The 15,875-nt window shown below is 43.4% G+C and overlaps 1 protein-coding gene across 7 annotated transcripts in view; it reads left to right on the top strand.

Moving 5' to 3' along the window:
• Nucleotides 1-15,875, top strand: part of LOC142582403 (sodium-coupled monocarboxylate transporter 1-like) — a 127,192-nt gene that overhangs the window by 6,148 nt on the left and 105,169 nt on the right. For 5 of the 7 annotated variants that reach the window (XM_075692087.1, XM_075692086.1, XM_075692092.1 and 2 more), the window contains exons 2-9: nucleotides 591-782; nucleotides 1,363-1,431; nucleotides 1,515-1,566; nucleotides 2,933-3,000; nucleotides 9,373-9,453; nucleotides 10,866-10,939; nucleotides 11,411-11,551; nucleotides 15,346-15,475. In XM_075692087.1, the coding sequence (XP_075548202.1) occupies nucleotides 591-782; nucleotides 1,363-1,431; nucleotides 1,515-1,566; nucleotides 2,933-3,000; nucleotides 9,373-9,453; nucleotides 10,866-10,939; nucleotides 11,411-11,551; nucleotides 15,346-15,475 (807 nt within the window). The remainder of the gene's footprint in view (nucleotides 1-590; nucleotides 783-1,362; nucleotides 1,432-1,514; nucleotides 1,567-2,932; nucleotides 3,001-9,372; nucleotides 9,454-10,865; nucleotides 10,940-11,410; nucleotides 11,552-15,345; nucleotides 15,476-15,875) is intronic. The other 2 variants (XM_075692088.1, XM_075692090.1) reach the window with 2 other exon arrangements.

The raw sequence follows: 15,875 nt of genomic DNA, 5'->3' as shown, positions 1-15,875 counted from the left end.
ATCTGCAAAAGAAAGCCTTCCTGGTTACCTGCCCCTACTCTCGACCGGCGCAATGTCACGCTGTGAGTAAGGCACTGCCACGCGACGCCTCCCTTCTCACCGATATGGTGGCAACTATCCTCTAATTTCGATATCGAAGATCTTCAACCTTGAAGCGCTGCATTTCCGGCATGCATGATACAATTATACATATATGAGATGATGTGTGGCCACAGCTACATCTTTAAGAGACTTACCACTTGTGTGCTATGTTCGCAGCTACAGCATAACAGTTATTCAAGGCTTCTGATGAGCAGCTGTTTAACTATCTTTACCTTGCCTCCACTCTCTTTAAATTGTACCATACGTACTCTGGTAATTCAAAATGTGTTCCGCACCATTCACATCTAAGACAAGTAGATTCCACATTCTTTCTGCACAATTTGAACAAGAACAATGTTGTAAACGCCTGGAATTACCCAAGCACGTGACTCAATTTCTAGTAAGGGTGGAGCGAAAACTGGAAAAAAGAGGAAGAAACAAAGAGACGACGCATTTTTGACAACTGAGACATGCCCTGAACATCATTTTACTTGGTATTGCTTGTGCAGATGTGTCCGGTGGCAATGTCCATGATAGCCAGTTTCATGTCGGCGATCGCCATCTTGGGCATACCGGCAGAAAACTTCCTCAATGGCTCCCAGTTCATGGTCAGCTTCATCAGCATCATCATCGCCAGCGTTCTGGCAGCTCACGTGTTTATGCCCGTGTTCTACGATATGGACATGATCAGTGTGAACCAGGTATGCTGGTTGCTCGAAGACCATTGCACTAAAGATACACTGGCAATAAATTTTGTACATTTTTATTTCTTTCATTGACAGTTGCCTGTTTCACTTCCCATATAATACGGCAATGTAAAAATACATATGGCGAAGTGTATTTCTAAGTGCATCTGCACTTCTTCCCTTTACTTTTTATAAGCGGCAAAACAGGGTTCATCTGCCTGTAATGCTGGGAAATAGTCTATTTATTTGCTCTTTATGAATGGTGGTCCCATGCAGAAGAGTCGCTGGCAATTCTTGAAGACGATAGATCTGCCTACAGCTGACAGCACCACTTTCACCGGTCACAGCTGCTAACGCGTTTCACCCGACGTCTCTTAATGACACACGAATTGCTTGTCGCTGCACAGCAGAGAGTATACTTGGCGTCTGCTCGGAGTTTACTCAGCGACGACGTTCACAACAACGTCATCGTCACGGCACATGGCCCATATTTAAATTTTGTGATCACAGTTGCGCGCTAATCTCCAGTGGGCGCCGTAATGTGACGTGCCTTGTCTTCACAAATATTCATTAGTGCTTGCCCTTTCTCTTGCAGTACCTGGAGAAGCGGTTCAATTCTGTGGTGATCCGAAAGTTTGCTTCCGCCTTAAATGTGATAGAAATGGTAACGTGCGGTTAAATAAAAAAAAACGTGTAGTGGTGTAAAGCTCGATTCTCACTCTTATAACACACTTCTCTTTATTGCAGTGTTTCTTCATGGGAGTAGTGCTCTACGGCCCGTCACTTGCACTTGGGTCGGGTGAGTTCCTTCGCTGTGATAGACATCGAGCAATGTGTGCCGCTGTAGTTCGTGGGATGGACAACTGACAGCTTTGGCCGCAATAAAGAACACCTCTAATCTCACCATCGTTAACCATACTATTAGCTGACGACAGCGTTCACGCAACAAAATAGGAGGATAGTTGGAACATCTGCATACAAATGATTGATTCATCGGCTGCCTGAGCAATTAATTTGATTGTTTTAAAGGATCGTATCATTTATCATTTATGTCAACTCAGAAAAATGTATAGACACGAAAAACTGGAGGGCGTGGCCTGTCTTTTCGTGTTCACTTTTTTTGCTTGATTCTTTATTTGCCAGCTCCGAAGGTGCTCCGGAAGCACCATGTGTTTTTCCTCGGTGCAGCGAGGGCTCACATTGCCCGATTTCAAGTCGCCCACTTCGCATTCGCATAACCTGAATTGGAAGAACTCATGCAAAGTCAACTCCCTTAAAGTGATGCTTAAATGAGGTCTCAGACTGTGCTTAGGCATATTTTTATTGTTACTTTTTGTTTTTGTTTTCTCGCTTTTGTTGCGGGAACCTTTTGAAAGGCGTTACGCTGACCCTGGAATGTGCAAAGCCACACTGAATAAAACCAATGAAGGGCGGTGCGGCATAGCACATCCTTTTATTCTTGGCTGTTTTCTATTCATCTGTGCACAGGCTTAGGATAGATCTCGACGAATAAACGTCTCCCTCCGTGACTCTAACACTTTCATCGTCACCTATGCCAGAACGGGGCTTCTCTCGCTGGCACCGGAAGAACCCCCGCGGTGCCGCTCGACTTCCCGCCCATGTTGGTCGCAACCTTACAGGTGGTCGCGGTGGCAACGTAGGCAACATCATTCAGATTCTAGTACACGTATTTGAACACGTTCGCCTTTTGAACCAACCAGAGACGCCGTAGCAGCAGCTGTATGAGCGAATCAATTAAACAATATCGCGAACACATTGCGGAATTATCATCCCTGCTCTCGCTATCACGGTGTTACTCGGTATGACACAAGAATGAAACCTGAAACCGAGCATGGCTAAATTCAGGGCGCGAACTTCTGGGACACAAGCTAAGGCACAAGAAAAGACAGGAACGGGCACTACTTGCAACTGTGTGCATTCTTTTCTTGCGCCTTAGCTTGTGTCCTAGTTGTTTCGCGCTCTGAATTTAGCCACGGTTCCATACCAACTCGCCATTTTTCACTTTGAGCAAAACCGAGGTTAAGAAGGCAAAGAAATCTTGGCTTTAAAACTAGAGACATTACATCTTTGTGAAGCCATCATTGAAGGGTAGTGGATGTAACGATGGCACTAATTATCTTCGATTTGCCAACTGTTTAATGCAGTGACGGGTCTTCCAGTGTGGCTCTCCATTGTGCTGAACGGAAGTGTTTGCGCCTTTTACACAACACTAGTGAGTACTCCCGCATTCCTCGCCCTTCAGTTTTAACATGGGGCACGATTTTTCAATCATGCGAGTGTTATACACGTACAATGGCACAACGGGCGTATACTGAATTAAAAGTTTAAATTACTAACACTTAAGACATGACATCAAGTGCAATGCTTTTCCTCTTTCCAAGGAAATGGAAGCGTTAGCCCGTCCCTGTATTCGAGGGCCGATCTTACAAAACACTTCGTCTGTAAGTACTACTTTTGCTGAAAATATCTCGAACATGCAGATTGACTTCGGTTTTCTATTAAGAACACGTCTATCTTAAGAACGTTTTGTGAAGATCGACATAATGCGTGATTAAACCTATAAGTGCGAGAGAGAGAAGTCATAAGGGAAAGGCAGGGAGGTTAACCTGTAGGCTACCCTACATTGGAGAAGGGGGAAAGGGGATTGAAAGAGAAGAAGGAAGAACGAAGTTCACAGTTTCCACTGTTACGCACACAACTGTTCACCACTGAGTCAGTCACTGGTCATCATACAGGCTGGTGCATTTCAAGAAACGCAGCAGTGCCTTTGTGGCCTCGCACCTAGCAGACGCACGAATCCACGGGCCCAAGATCTTCTCCTCTGTGAAATAACGGTCATCTAAGTGCTCCAAAGCTGCGTGAAGGGCACTCCTCTGTCTTCGTATGTATAGGTAGGGCAGTAACTCAAGAAATGTTTGGTCATTTCTTCGACGCCGCATCCGCTGCAATTGGAATCGACTGTCTGCCATTCCAATTAGCAATGAGTAGACGTTTGTGAAAGAACCTCGTACTCGCAAGCGGTACAGTAGCGTTTCTTCCCGCCGCGGTTATAACCATGTAAAAGTTGCAATGTCATATTCGGGTCCATGGCATATAGGCCCCGGTTGGTGAACTCAGGTGTGTTTCATTTCCTCACAGTAATAATATGGGCAAGACCGCTGAGGTCCCGCACTGCATCCGTTCCGGACAATAGTATCGATGTGTTTTCACGTACATCATACACTTCATGGGCAGCTTTGTCGGCACTTTCATTGCCATTATTATTGCAGTGCCCAGGTAGCTACTGAATTACAATGTCGTGGCCTCCATCCACCGCTTGATGGTAGCGTAATTGCATCTCTGCTACCATTTGTTCATGTAGGCTGTGGCGCAGAGCTGATCAGAGTGATTGCAGGGCTGCCTTTGAATCACAGAATATAGCCCAGCGATTTGGTGACAGTTGCTGCACATATAGCACTACGCTACGAAGAGCGGAAAGTTCAGATCCTGTCGGTGTCTTGTCGTGGCTGATCTTGAACATCTTGCAGATTGACATCAATGGAATAACTACCGCACCAGTAGAGCTGGGTAGAGTAGAAGAGCCATCTGTATAAACATGAACTCGATTGGAATATGAATCATACAATAGATGTAGAGCGGCTTGATTCAGGGCACAAGTTAGCAAGTCGGACTTCTTTCAAACTCCTGGAATAGAAAGCCACACTTGCGGCTGCCAGAGACACCACAAAGGACAAGGTTATCTTGCTGCAGACATGAAATCGGATGCAAGAGAGGATCGGTACGAGGCTACAATGCCCGAAAAATTTACATCTGGTCTACTTTCCGAAAGAAAAGCAAGGCATTCATACTGTTTCAGTTTCAGTTTCAGTTTCAGTTTCAGTTTATTGAGCGTTTGAAATGTTTTACAGAAGCAACTCTAGGAGGTCCCATAGTCAAAGACTGAGGAGGGACCTCCAACAAAAAATACATAGAAAAAGTTTACCTAATGCGGTTAACAACAGCAGTAGCAATCCTAGGAACAGAAAGTATTAACAAACAAAGTCGAGTCATAGTAATAACAACAAAGTATAAACACGAAAAGCAGATCCAAGGAGTATTATTCGACATACAGAAGCGTAAGAAATATACAGTACAATCACTTTCCCAAGAAGTGGTGACGAATTTTCTTCTTAAATAAATGAATGGAAGGAGATGATTTAATGGAGGGTCGTAGTGAATTCCATATTGATGTTGCCAAAAAGTTCGCAGTAAGTTTGCCGTAGTTAGTCCTTGGTTTCGGTAGGAGGTAGTTATTATGGTGTGAAAATCGAGTGCCAGTGAAAGGGGGGGTTTGGTCTTTTGATATCAACGAAATTGGTAATTCTCCTCGACAAAATTTATACGTCAGTACACTAAGACAACATTTATTTAAATCCACTACGGACAAAATATTATATGTGCGGAGTAATGGCAGAGCACTACATGAAAAATGGCTGTAACTTATTATTCTCAAAGCTTGGTTTTGTGTGTGTTGCAGGGGAGCCAAGTGAGTTGCGTAAGTATTACCCCAAGAAGAAATGCAGTAAGAGATGTGGCTGTGAATAAATGCGTAATAGAGTGAAATTAATATACGTATAGGAAAATAGGGGCGGACTTTGATTAGTATTCTGATACCATATGCTGCTTTACGCGTTAATAAGGATATGTGATTTGTAAATTTCAAATGATTGTCCAGTTCAACTCCAAGAAACGTTGCATGGTCAACAGCCTGAAGCGAAGTCGGACCAATGTTAATGCATGGCTTCTCCTGTACACTTTATTGCGCGGATAAAAAAATTACAAATTTCGATTTAGTAGCATTAATACTGAGCATATTATCTCTGCACCAATTAACGATTTTAACCACGTCGGCATTAAGGTAAGATATTAGCGATTCCAAGGAAGTGTTAGAAGAATAAATTGTTGTGTCGTCAGCGTATAAAATACAACTGGAATGTGTAATGTATTCTGGAAGGTCATTGATGTACACGAGGAATAAAATTGGTCCTAGTATTGAGCCTTGTGGAACCCCTATGTTAGTTAGTTTGGCACGCGAATGTGTATCAGAAATAGAGACGATATGTTTTCGATCATGTAAATAACTACGAATTAGGGAAAGTGCTGGACCACACACGCCAACAGCGTTTAGTTTAACAAAAAGTATGTCATGATTTAACGAATCGAATGCTTTAGAAAAATCAATAAACAAGGTACCAGCCAATTCACCTGTGTCAATGGCTGTTTTAAGATGATCGGTTAAAGTTATGAGCGCTAATTCAGTTGAATAACCAGATCGAAAGCCAAATTGATAAGGGGACAAAATACTGAACTTTGTGAAATAGCTAGTTAAACGCACAACGAATAACTTTTCAATTATCTTGCTGAAAAATGATAAAATAGATATAGGGCGGTAGTTTAATAACGAGTTCTTGCTACCCTTTTTGAAAACAGGAATAAGTTTGGCGATTTTTAAGCAGCTAGGAAAGACGCCAGTTTTGAATATTAGATTTATTATGTGTGAGAGTGTGACTGATAAGATGAGCTATAAGCTTTACATGAGATGAGTTGAAGTTATCTAAACCAGCTCCAGTGTTCTTTAAGCTCAGAATGGTCATGCGCACTTCTTCTGGGGAAACTGGACCGAGAAAAAAACTGTGTGGCAAACGATGATAAGCCTTGTCGATGTGAACTGAGAGACGTGGCTGGTCGGGGCAAAAAGAATCGACAAAGGCGTTAGCAATGGCTGAAGGATTATTAAGGGTTTGTTCCCCAACTTGAATAGCAGTTATGGCGGGATTTGGCGATGTTCTGTTTAAAAATTCATTGATAATTTTCCACTGTTTCTTAGAATCGTTGCCAGCACGGTCAATTTCCTTTTCATAATACTCTTTTTTAGCGATTGTAAGAAGCCGGCTCAAAATATTCGAGTAGCACTTGTAACGAGTGAGCAGGGTCACATTAAATGGCTTCTTTTTTTGTTTTTTTATAAAGATTATCTTTTCTGCGCACGCATTTGAGAAGATTATCAGTCATCCACGGACAACTGTAGTCGGGAAAGGTGACGAATACAATTTCTAAGGGTTTCTGTGACGATATATATGTACTGATGGAATGTTCCTTAGCGATGGCAATGGTTGCGGCTGTTGAAGCGCATCGCAGTAGACCCAGAAATGTTCTAAGCGCTTGAGCTTGTATGCTCTCAAGCACTCAGCGATTTTTCCTCCGGGTGCTTGACAGCACCGGACTGCTGTAACGCAAGGCACCCATGAAGAGAGCTTTCTACAGTTGAAGCATACATAGAACACACCGATGTTCCTGATAATTTTCCAGCAATGGCTTTGAAAAGATGTCTGATTGAGAGGAGTCGCTTTCTTAGGTAGGATACACTGGGGCTCCAGGAGTAGTCGCGGTCGACAATCATTCCTAAACATCGATAGGTTCTCTTGTACAAAATAGGTTGGCCATTTATAGGCACCGGGTATCCAGTCATCGATTTTCGCGTGAAAGCGACTAATGCGTACTTTTCTGTTGAAATTCTGAGGCCTTGTCTCTCAAGATAAGCAGACGTCATTGCGGCCTTTTGTAACCTTGCGCGAACCTGCGGCCAAGTTAGTCCTGACGCCCAGATGCAGATGTGTAAATTGACAAGATGACCGACTGTAGCAGGAATTCCGCCAGCCCAATCAAAGCCAGGCTGAATAAAACTGGGCTCAAAACGCCACCTTGTGGAACTCCACGGCTGTTGTAGTGGTCGGATGTTTGACCATCCTCGGTTACTACACAGAAGCACCTCTCAGTCAGGTAGCTCCGTATCCACCGAAAACTGAGGCTTCTGACTGCAGCAGCCACGAGCGTGCTAAGAATGGCTTCGTGAGAAACATTATCATAAGCGCCCTTCACATTTGAAAATAGCGCTACAGTGAGGCGTTTGGATGATTTCTGTTGTTGGATCGAAGACACGAGATCAATAACGTTGATGACCGACGAGAAGCCACGTCGAAAAGCTGTCGTCGCGTCTGGATAAACATTGTAGTGTTCAAGAAACCACTCGATGCACGTGAGGATCATCCTTTCCGTCAACTTGCCAACACAGCTGGCGAGAGCAATATTACACCTGTAATAAATGCAAAGCACCAGCAGAAAAAACTTCATCCAATAAATAGATACCTTTGTTTGTGCTAAACCAGAAGAAGTGGTACAGCATAAAGGTCTAAGCCAGAGCATTGCTCGGTGAAAGGAACAACTTAATGTTATGTTGCAACTTCTGATCCCGAATTTGTTAAGAAATTTCTTAATAATAATAATAATAATATTTGGGGTTTTACGTGCCAAAACCACTTTCTAATTATGAGGCACGCCGTAGTGGAGGACTCCGGAAATTTTGACCACCTGGGGTTCTTTAACGTGCACCTAAATCTAAGCACACGGGTGTTTTCGCATTTCGCCCCCATCGAAATGCGGCCGCCGTGGCCGGGATAGAAATTTCTTAAATTTTAATTATTCGTAAAAGCGGATGCCGGTCACTTGTGATGTTGGACACAGTATTAGTGAAGGCGACTCGCCAATGGAAAGGTACATCTACGAACGAGAATTTGCGCATTCAGCTCTCGTGCCTGTATTAAAGGAAAACAGACGTAATTACGCTAAGACTGTTCGTAAGAGCAGGCGGAAGCCAATCGTGATGTTCGATATACCCATATCATTAGCGAAGGCAGCCGGCCAACGGCAAGCACCTCTTAAGAACAATAAGCTTTGTGAATTCGGGCCCCGGGTCGAATTAAGAAAGCTTTTCGTTCGTAAGAGCTATTTGCCATCGGACAACTACATTCGCTAATGATTTGTCCTGCATCAGGGTTGATGGGAATTTGCTCTTAACAATTAATTTATCGTAAGAGCTTTTTCTGAATGCCAGCGCTATCTCTTTGTGTTTTACGCTCATATAGGGCAATCGCCCTACCCCTCGACCATTTCCCATTGCGTGTTTTCATTTAAGGAGTATAGCACGCGAGTAACAGCACTGGTTGCGCCATCACATGAAGCTTAATTCAGCTAAAGTACATTTAGATGAATTTTTCGGCTAGTGTCATACACTAGAAACAAGAATATTGTGCTTCTTTTTTTTTCATACGGTGAGAACACTCTGGCAGGGAAAGCATGAGTATCACCTTGTGACTGACAAAAGAAAACAATATTTGCCGCTACAACCCTGCTTCTGGCGCCTATTTCTTCGGCGCCGTGGTATTCTCGAAATTACAATACGATACGAACAAGCTATAGCTGCGTTTTCTTTATTCCATGTACACACGACTATTCCTCATACAAACTTGTGCCGGCCATTCACAATGGGGAACAATTGTATAACCATTTTCGTTTTGTTATTTGGTGGGCTTGCGCTTCATGATATTAGTGGTTACTTGAGGGAGTTCCCATTTCTAATGCTCGCACTATTACCACTTATTATAACCGGTGCTGAACAATGTCGGCGGAAAATTTTTAGCCTGATAAGTAGTTGCCTTAAAACATGGTATATACACTAGGAATGTTGCTTGAAACCCCTAATTCGCAGGGAGGCATCAAAGCCGTCGTCTGGACTGACGTCATGCAGATTCTGCTGATGATTTTTGGACTCCTGATTGTCTCCGTGAAGGTATTCCTGTTTCTTTTTGGGCGGGGTGTTATCATATACAGGGTTAAATTTCGATGAGCAGCGCAAGTTGGAAGTAAAACTGTTACGCTCAACAACAAGATTAACCAAGGCTGCTTTAATAAGTATTTAGTCGTCAGAAACGCAAATATTACATCACGTTAAAATGTGACAGCGGGTGTTTTGATATACGCGGTATCCTTGCGTGAGACAGAAATCGGCTCCCATTGGAGCAATGTGCCTCTACAATATGGTATATCCCCTGTTCTTGCTGACTTTTGCTGTCTTTCTTGCCAAACCGGCGTACGTTATCTGGCGTGACATAAATGTAGACCGCACATAATTGTCGCGGTCAATCACCAGAGTGTTTGCGCTTGCCGAGCGGCCGTATCGGTGCATTGGGTAGACGAGTTTCAGCGCGGGTTTGCGGGTAACTGCTTTCGCATGATTTGTCGCTGCAATCCTGTTTATCGCTTGTTGCGTTATTCGTGCTTCTTTGTGAGATTTACTGTGGTTTTGACGTTTCCAGAAAAGAGTTGTCTGTGTCGACTATATTGAAGAGAGCCCATGTTTTTCTTTGAGGGTTTTGTGTTATGATGATTTCGTATCGAGAATATTGTTATTCAACATTGCGAACATTCATTAGTGCACCGAGAATGTTTCTCTGAAAAAAAAGGGAGGAGGCGCAGTTGTCACGAGAAAATACGTTGGTATTAAAGAATAACTGAATATACTGGCATAATGTATGCACATATACTATAGACATAAACGTGTCATGACTTGAGCTCCCTTTAACCTTTACTTTAACTATCGTTTATTATCTTTTCAGATTTATTGTTAAACACCGGTTGCATGTTTAAGCATTACGTTTATTTAAAGTTAACTTGAAAACGTCAACGAAAGCGTCCGTGGCTACCTTACGCTCGGTTGGGTAAGGGGCAAGCTGGGTTGGTTGACTTTCGCAAAATGGTGTTAGAGGTTGAGAGAGAGAAGAGAGAGAGAGAGAGAGAGAGAATTATAACTTCAAAAACACCCCCGCCGAGGCACTATTGCTAACATTATCCTAGACTTCCTACTTGCTTTTGGTGCTCATTTAAGGGCTGTCGCAAGCAAAGCGAAATGCGAGCAAAGGTGAAAGACAATGGCTTCATGACTTCCTAAACGGTAAATTGGGCTCCTTGCGGAATACGTGCCTTCATACTGTATGAATAGCACACCAAACATTGTGCGCGTCAGTTTGCTTCCTCAGTGTTGGCTACCCCTTTTGATGACTAAACTAAGGGCAACAATACTATGAGAGCTGATTGAACTCTACATGGAAGTAGACTTCTCAGCGTTGCTACGTTGCTATAGAGGAACAATGAACTGAACGGCCTTTGCTTTCTTTTTATGTGTGTATGTGTCTGCTGTTACAGGGCTTCATTTTGACTGGTGGGCCTAGTGCAGTTTTCGATACTGTCAGCAAACACGGACTACTTGAGTTTTTTGAGTAGGTATAAAATCCGTTTTTTTTTTAAATCGCAAAAGCCTTGCATCCTCGAATGGGGGTGCTGTGTTTACATAACTGGTCCCTGCATGTCGGCATAGCTTGCGAACGGCGTTCTGCACAAATCTAAACATTGCCTGAAGTTAAAGTTGTGAACGCCCTGTGTGGTGCATATGCATTAAGTAATATTACATGTTGCGTGAAATGAAAGTAAGGACAATCCTATGCATCGAATTTAGTTGTATGCCATTTGACATGCCAGTTCACGATAGATACGCTCCACATAAATTTGAAGATGCGCATTGGATCTGTGCAATTTTGCTATTCATCTCGAGGTTTTCTTCTTATGATCTCGAGGTAAATCTTCCTGGTAACTGTAGCTAGCTCTCTGCCTATGAACATACCTACTTAATGCGGCGACATGGCTGCTAGCGCAAGGTAACGATTTGTTCTGCTCTCCTTTGCGACGCCAAGCATGAGCATGGACTTTCAGAAGACGTTCACCTTCTGGAGCGTCGTGTTTGGGACCGGGATCAATTGGATGACAGGATTCTGCACCAACCAGATCATGGTTCAACGATACTGCAGCCTCAGCTCGACTCGCAAGGCACGCACGTAAGTTTGTGCCCTGGCGCATTCATCGCTCGATAGCATACAGAATTTTGTATCAGCGCAATTTCGTGGGACGTTATGGTTGCCGAGAACGCCACCGCAGTGTAGAACGCCTCAATTACGAGTCGTAATGGCTGCCGCTATAGAAGGTGTTCCGTGAAACACTACCCTGTTTCAATTACTAAACATAATAACTATGAAAGAAAATGTTAATTCATGCTGGACAACGTTTAAGGCAGCGTCCGTCATTGAAAGTGCGCGGCAGCAGACTACCGGTTAGCGAGTTAGCCCATGCCGTTAATTTAAAGCGAATAACACCACCTAAATGTTAATATGGTGTCATTGAGACCGGTCAAGGCTGACTATATATTGATACGATTCTTAGTACAATACCACGACGTTTCACGTATTCGCCCCCGTAATCAGTGACGAGTAAATTTGTGTTCCATGCAGTGTTGCCCAGAAATAGATAAAAGGTCAGCGAATAACTACAATTGATAAGTAGAATGCGAATGTATTTCGCAGTAAAGAGATATACAAGTATGTTTGGAGATTTAAAAAATGTGCTGCCGCTATGGTGCGGACTTGCTTCTATTTCCCGCTGCCTGATAGTCTTCTGTCCCATACACCGTTGTGTGAAGTAACTTCAGTGTAACTGCAGGCGTCTTTGTAAGCTGCGGTGTTGCGCACATTAGTATTTTCCTTAGTGTTTAACGGTAATAATCGCTCATGGCATTTCCATTGAATTGAAGTCGCGACAAATAATTACGTAGCCGCTGTATGCTACTTTCAAGTTACTATATATTAATCTAGCATTTTACATGTCTATGTCTCTGACGATTCCGTCTACATCTCTTCAGTGTTATTTTTTTCGGTTTATTCCTCATCGATGGTTCAATGATCTCTTGCTGATCTCCGCCTCTGATCAATTATCGCTCCCATCAGCTTTGAACTCGAAGTCTTCAGCAAGTTATACTTTCTTTACGGTTCCGGCTGGATGGATGGCTGTGCGTTTCATTACAGTGTATTTGGTCGCCTCTGAAATTTCTTACGCAGCAGGCACCGGAACTATACTCTTGAAAATAGAATTCTCTACGCTTCCGTCCTCATCTCAAGCAGCCAGCTCGGATTTCTAGAATTAATGTAGAGCCTTCTGTGGTGCAGTAATTTTTTTTTTCCTGATCTGTTGCGGTTCTTGTACAACTTTATGGACTTTTCTGTGTTCATTCTATTCCTCCGCTACACCGTCTCTATTTTTCTCCCTTTTGTTTTCATGACTGCGGTTCGCTTACTTGCGCTTCGATCTTTTACCACGTACTTGGCTACCAGCTTCGTTAACCTCTTAATCCACTCCTACGTGCCTACGCTATAGAGATACAGGTAATTGTCCCCTATAGCTGCAAAATTATCGTTACCGATGTTCGCGAATGCTTATGCAGTAATTCTGCTATGCGCTTTTCTTACTTCAAGAGAGGCCCATCCCATGTGAGCTAGTGCTGCCTCATTTGTGGTTTTATCGTGGGCATATAATTTGCCCACGATTTGCCCCGTCACCCTTTGGTTAACTTTAACCTCGATAAGATCTCTAATTTGATGCACGTTAGCTGAGGCAGCATTACTCTTTTTCGAATGTCTCGTACTACTTCATGTAATGTGTCTTTGGTATATATAGCTGGCAGTCTTCCTGGACGAGATTTGTGAAATCTGCGTCTGCGCGTTCCTGTTCGAGAATAAACCGTAGCAACTCACCGCCTACATTGTAGTAAGCTCCCCTAATAGCTAGAAACGATATCCATAGTGATGTACCATCATCACTGAAATTTCTGTGCACTGAGGTAGAGGAATACTGTCTTGGAAACCTTGGCTTGGCCTGAATCTATTCTTTAGTTTCCCCACTGTTATATTCTTCTCCCTCTTCTCCCTCAACATAACAGCTCAATTTCAATTGTTTGCGTTGTCATTATATATAACACACGTTACTTTACCTAGTCTGTACGAACTTATCATGTCCTCATATTATTTATCTTCATAGATTGAATCAATCCTCCTTTCACGTCACCCTGTTGTAGAGTGCCTCGATGTAGCGCGCCACCAGCGTGCTACATCGGCGGTGTGCTACATCGAGGCACCTTCCCCTTTTGGAATGAGCAGCGACGCCTTGCGCCTGCCGTGGTAGTCGCCTTTCTCTCAATGTAGCGACAGCCGTCGAGCGAGGGCACCACGCATCTTGCAAACGAAGAAGCATCACCGCGCTTGCTGGAGCTTCAGCAGCTTTTGAAGCGGTAGTTTGAAATAACTCAACAGAGAAGGCAGGTATCCCCTCTACGCGCACTGTAAAAGAGATTGCAGAGCAAGTACTTGCACGTTCCGCCACAGACAGCAGCCTTTACACCGCCCAGTGCAGGTTGTAGCATAAGTGCCATGGGAATCACAATGGCAGGGGATTTGCAAACCGAATACGTGAAAACAATACGCCACACATACAACCGAAGCTGTTGGCGGTGCAATAACGAGTGGCCAGCCTAACAGGACCGTAATTGAAACGGATCATATTTTCACTAGAGGTGTACGAAATTTAAAACTGGAAATGTATTAGTCATTAGCGTACATAATGAAGTATCTAAGAAGTTGAATGGCATAATTCCTCAACCAAGTCAGGCAAAATATATATAGTCTAAGAAGGATTACAACAATAAAACGGCAACACAGTTATAACGTCCTTTGATTTTGTGCCTAAACAAAGTGCGCGCTAACATTGAAATGCTATTGCAATAAGATATATACTCATCTTGACGCTTTCTGCGTGATTTTTTTTTCTTTGCGACGTTGCCTTTTTGCTGCCTACCGAATTTTGTTGTCGTGTGAAACCACACATTTAGAAAGATTGAAGTGCTCGCTAGCCTTCTTGCGGTATTATTGTTTTCCTTTCATTCTATATTCAACTCCCTTATGCAGATTTGTTGAAGATGACCTCAAATATGCTTAAACGATTGATTGATCGAGTAATTACACCCAACGCACGGTACAGTAGCGTTCTCACATTTCGCCCTTATTGGAATGCTGATGCCGCAGATGGAATCGAACCGGCGACCTCGTGCTAAGTAGCGGAACACCATAGCCATTGACCAACCGCGACTGGTTTTCCTGTGGCGCAAGCATTTACTCCAACACAAAGGGGGTCACTTTAGAGTGCGCTTTTGTTATTGATGTCCACACGTTCCCGTAATGTTTAGTTATAACGCTGTAATACATAAAAATGCGGCTGTAAAAATAGAAAGAACGACTCCCTTTGCATACGTGGCGTAATTCATTGCACAGCTTCCAGAAACTTTCTTAAGCCATTCCTTCAGACTAGGTAATTCAAAAGTTAGCCATTGCGACATAAAAACTATGCCTGTTCCGAAGGCAGCCGTCGCTGGAGACCTTCGTTGTCAGTTCCCTGAATTTCCGAACATAATGACAAAAGCAGTGACTGTCGCACTACATTCCTGTGGTCCCACTTTTTGTCATATTTAGCTAAGGATTCACTCCTCGCCATACCACTTTTTTACATGAGAGGCTCCGACTTGCAGCGCCGTTTCCCGGAGGAAACTTCCCCCTCGACATTTTTTGCCGTGTATGTTTGGGATTCTTAGTAGTAGATTGTGTAGGTGCGGGCGTACGTTCATGCGCGCATGCGTGCGTGTGTGCCTTACTACATGCATCACCAATTTCACCTAGAATAGCGTGCTACGCGTATGGCCAGGCAGACATGTCCAGCACTCGTTGCGTAATGCCCATCTCTCTCCCAATTGCAGGGCGCTATACATCAATATGGTCGGAATCATAGCAATATTGACAACTTCCTCGCTATGTGGCCTGCTGCTCTTCGCGCTTTATCATCACTGCGATCCGGTCAAGGCCTCCATAATTAGCAAGTACGACCAGGCAAGTTAAAGAATGACCTGTCCTCGATTGTGGTAATTGCAGCTCTTACCGAGCTCAGTGAAAACTATCGCTGTAGATAGCTAAATATAAGCTTATTTTCCGGAAATCTATTACTTAGACAAACCGGCTTAGAACTTGCACCTAATATATAGCAAAATTATAGACTAAAGGCATGGTGAAGGAAACACGCGTGCACCAAGATGAACCACGATGACTCACAACATACTCCCCTTCGTTGAATGAAAAACAAGGTAATATTGCAAGGTTCTCACAACAGCTCGCTCCAGTATTAAACTGGAAGTTTTCTTTAGAGATTGCTTGCAATTCCAAACGTTGTCCGCTAGTTTTTTGTGGGGTTGTCCAGAAACTAACTCGCTGAATGATTTAAAGCGATAACTCG

The sequence above is a fragment of the Dermacentor variabilis genome, chromosome 5 (genome assembly GCF_050947875.1).
Source record: "Dermacentor variabilis isolate Ectoservices chromosome 5, ASM5094787v1, whole genome shotgun sequence".
Lineage (NCBI taxonomy): Eukaryota > Metazoa > Arthropoda > Arachnida > Ixodida > Ixodidae > Dermacentor > Dermacentor variabilis.
This window is presented reverse-complemented; position numbering and strand designations above follow the sequence as displayed.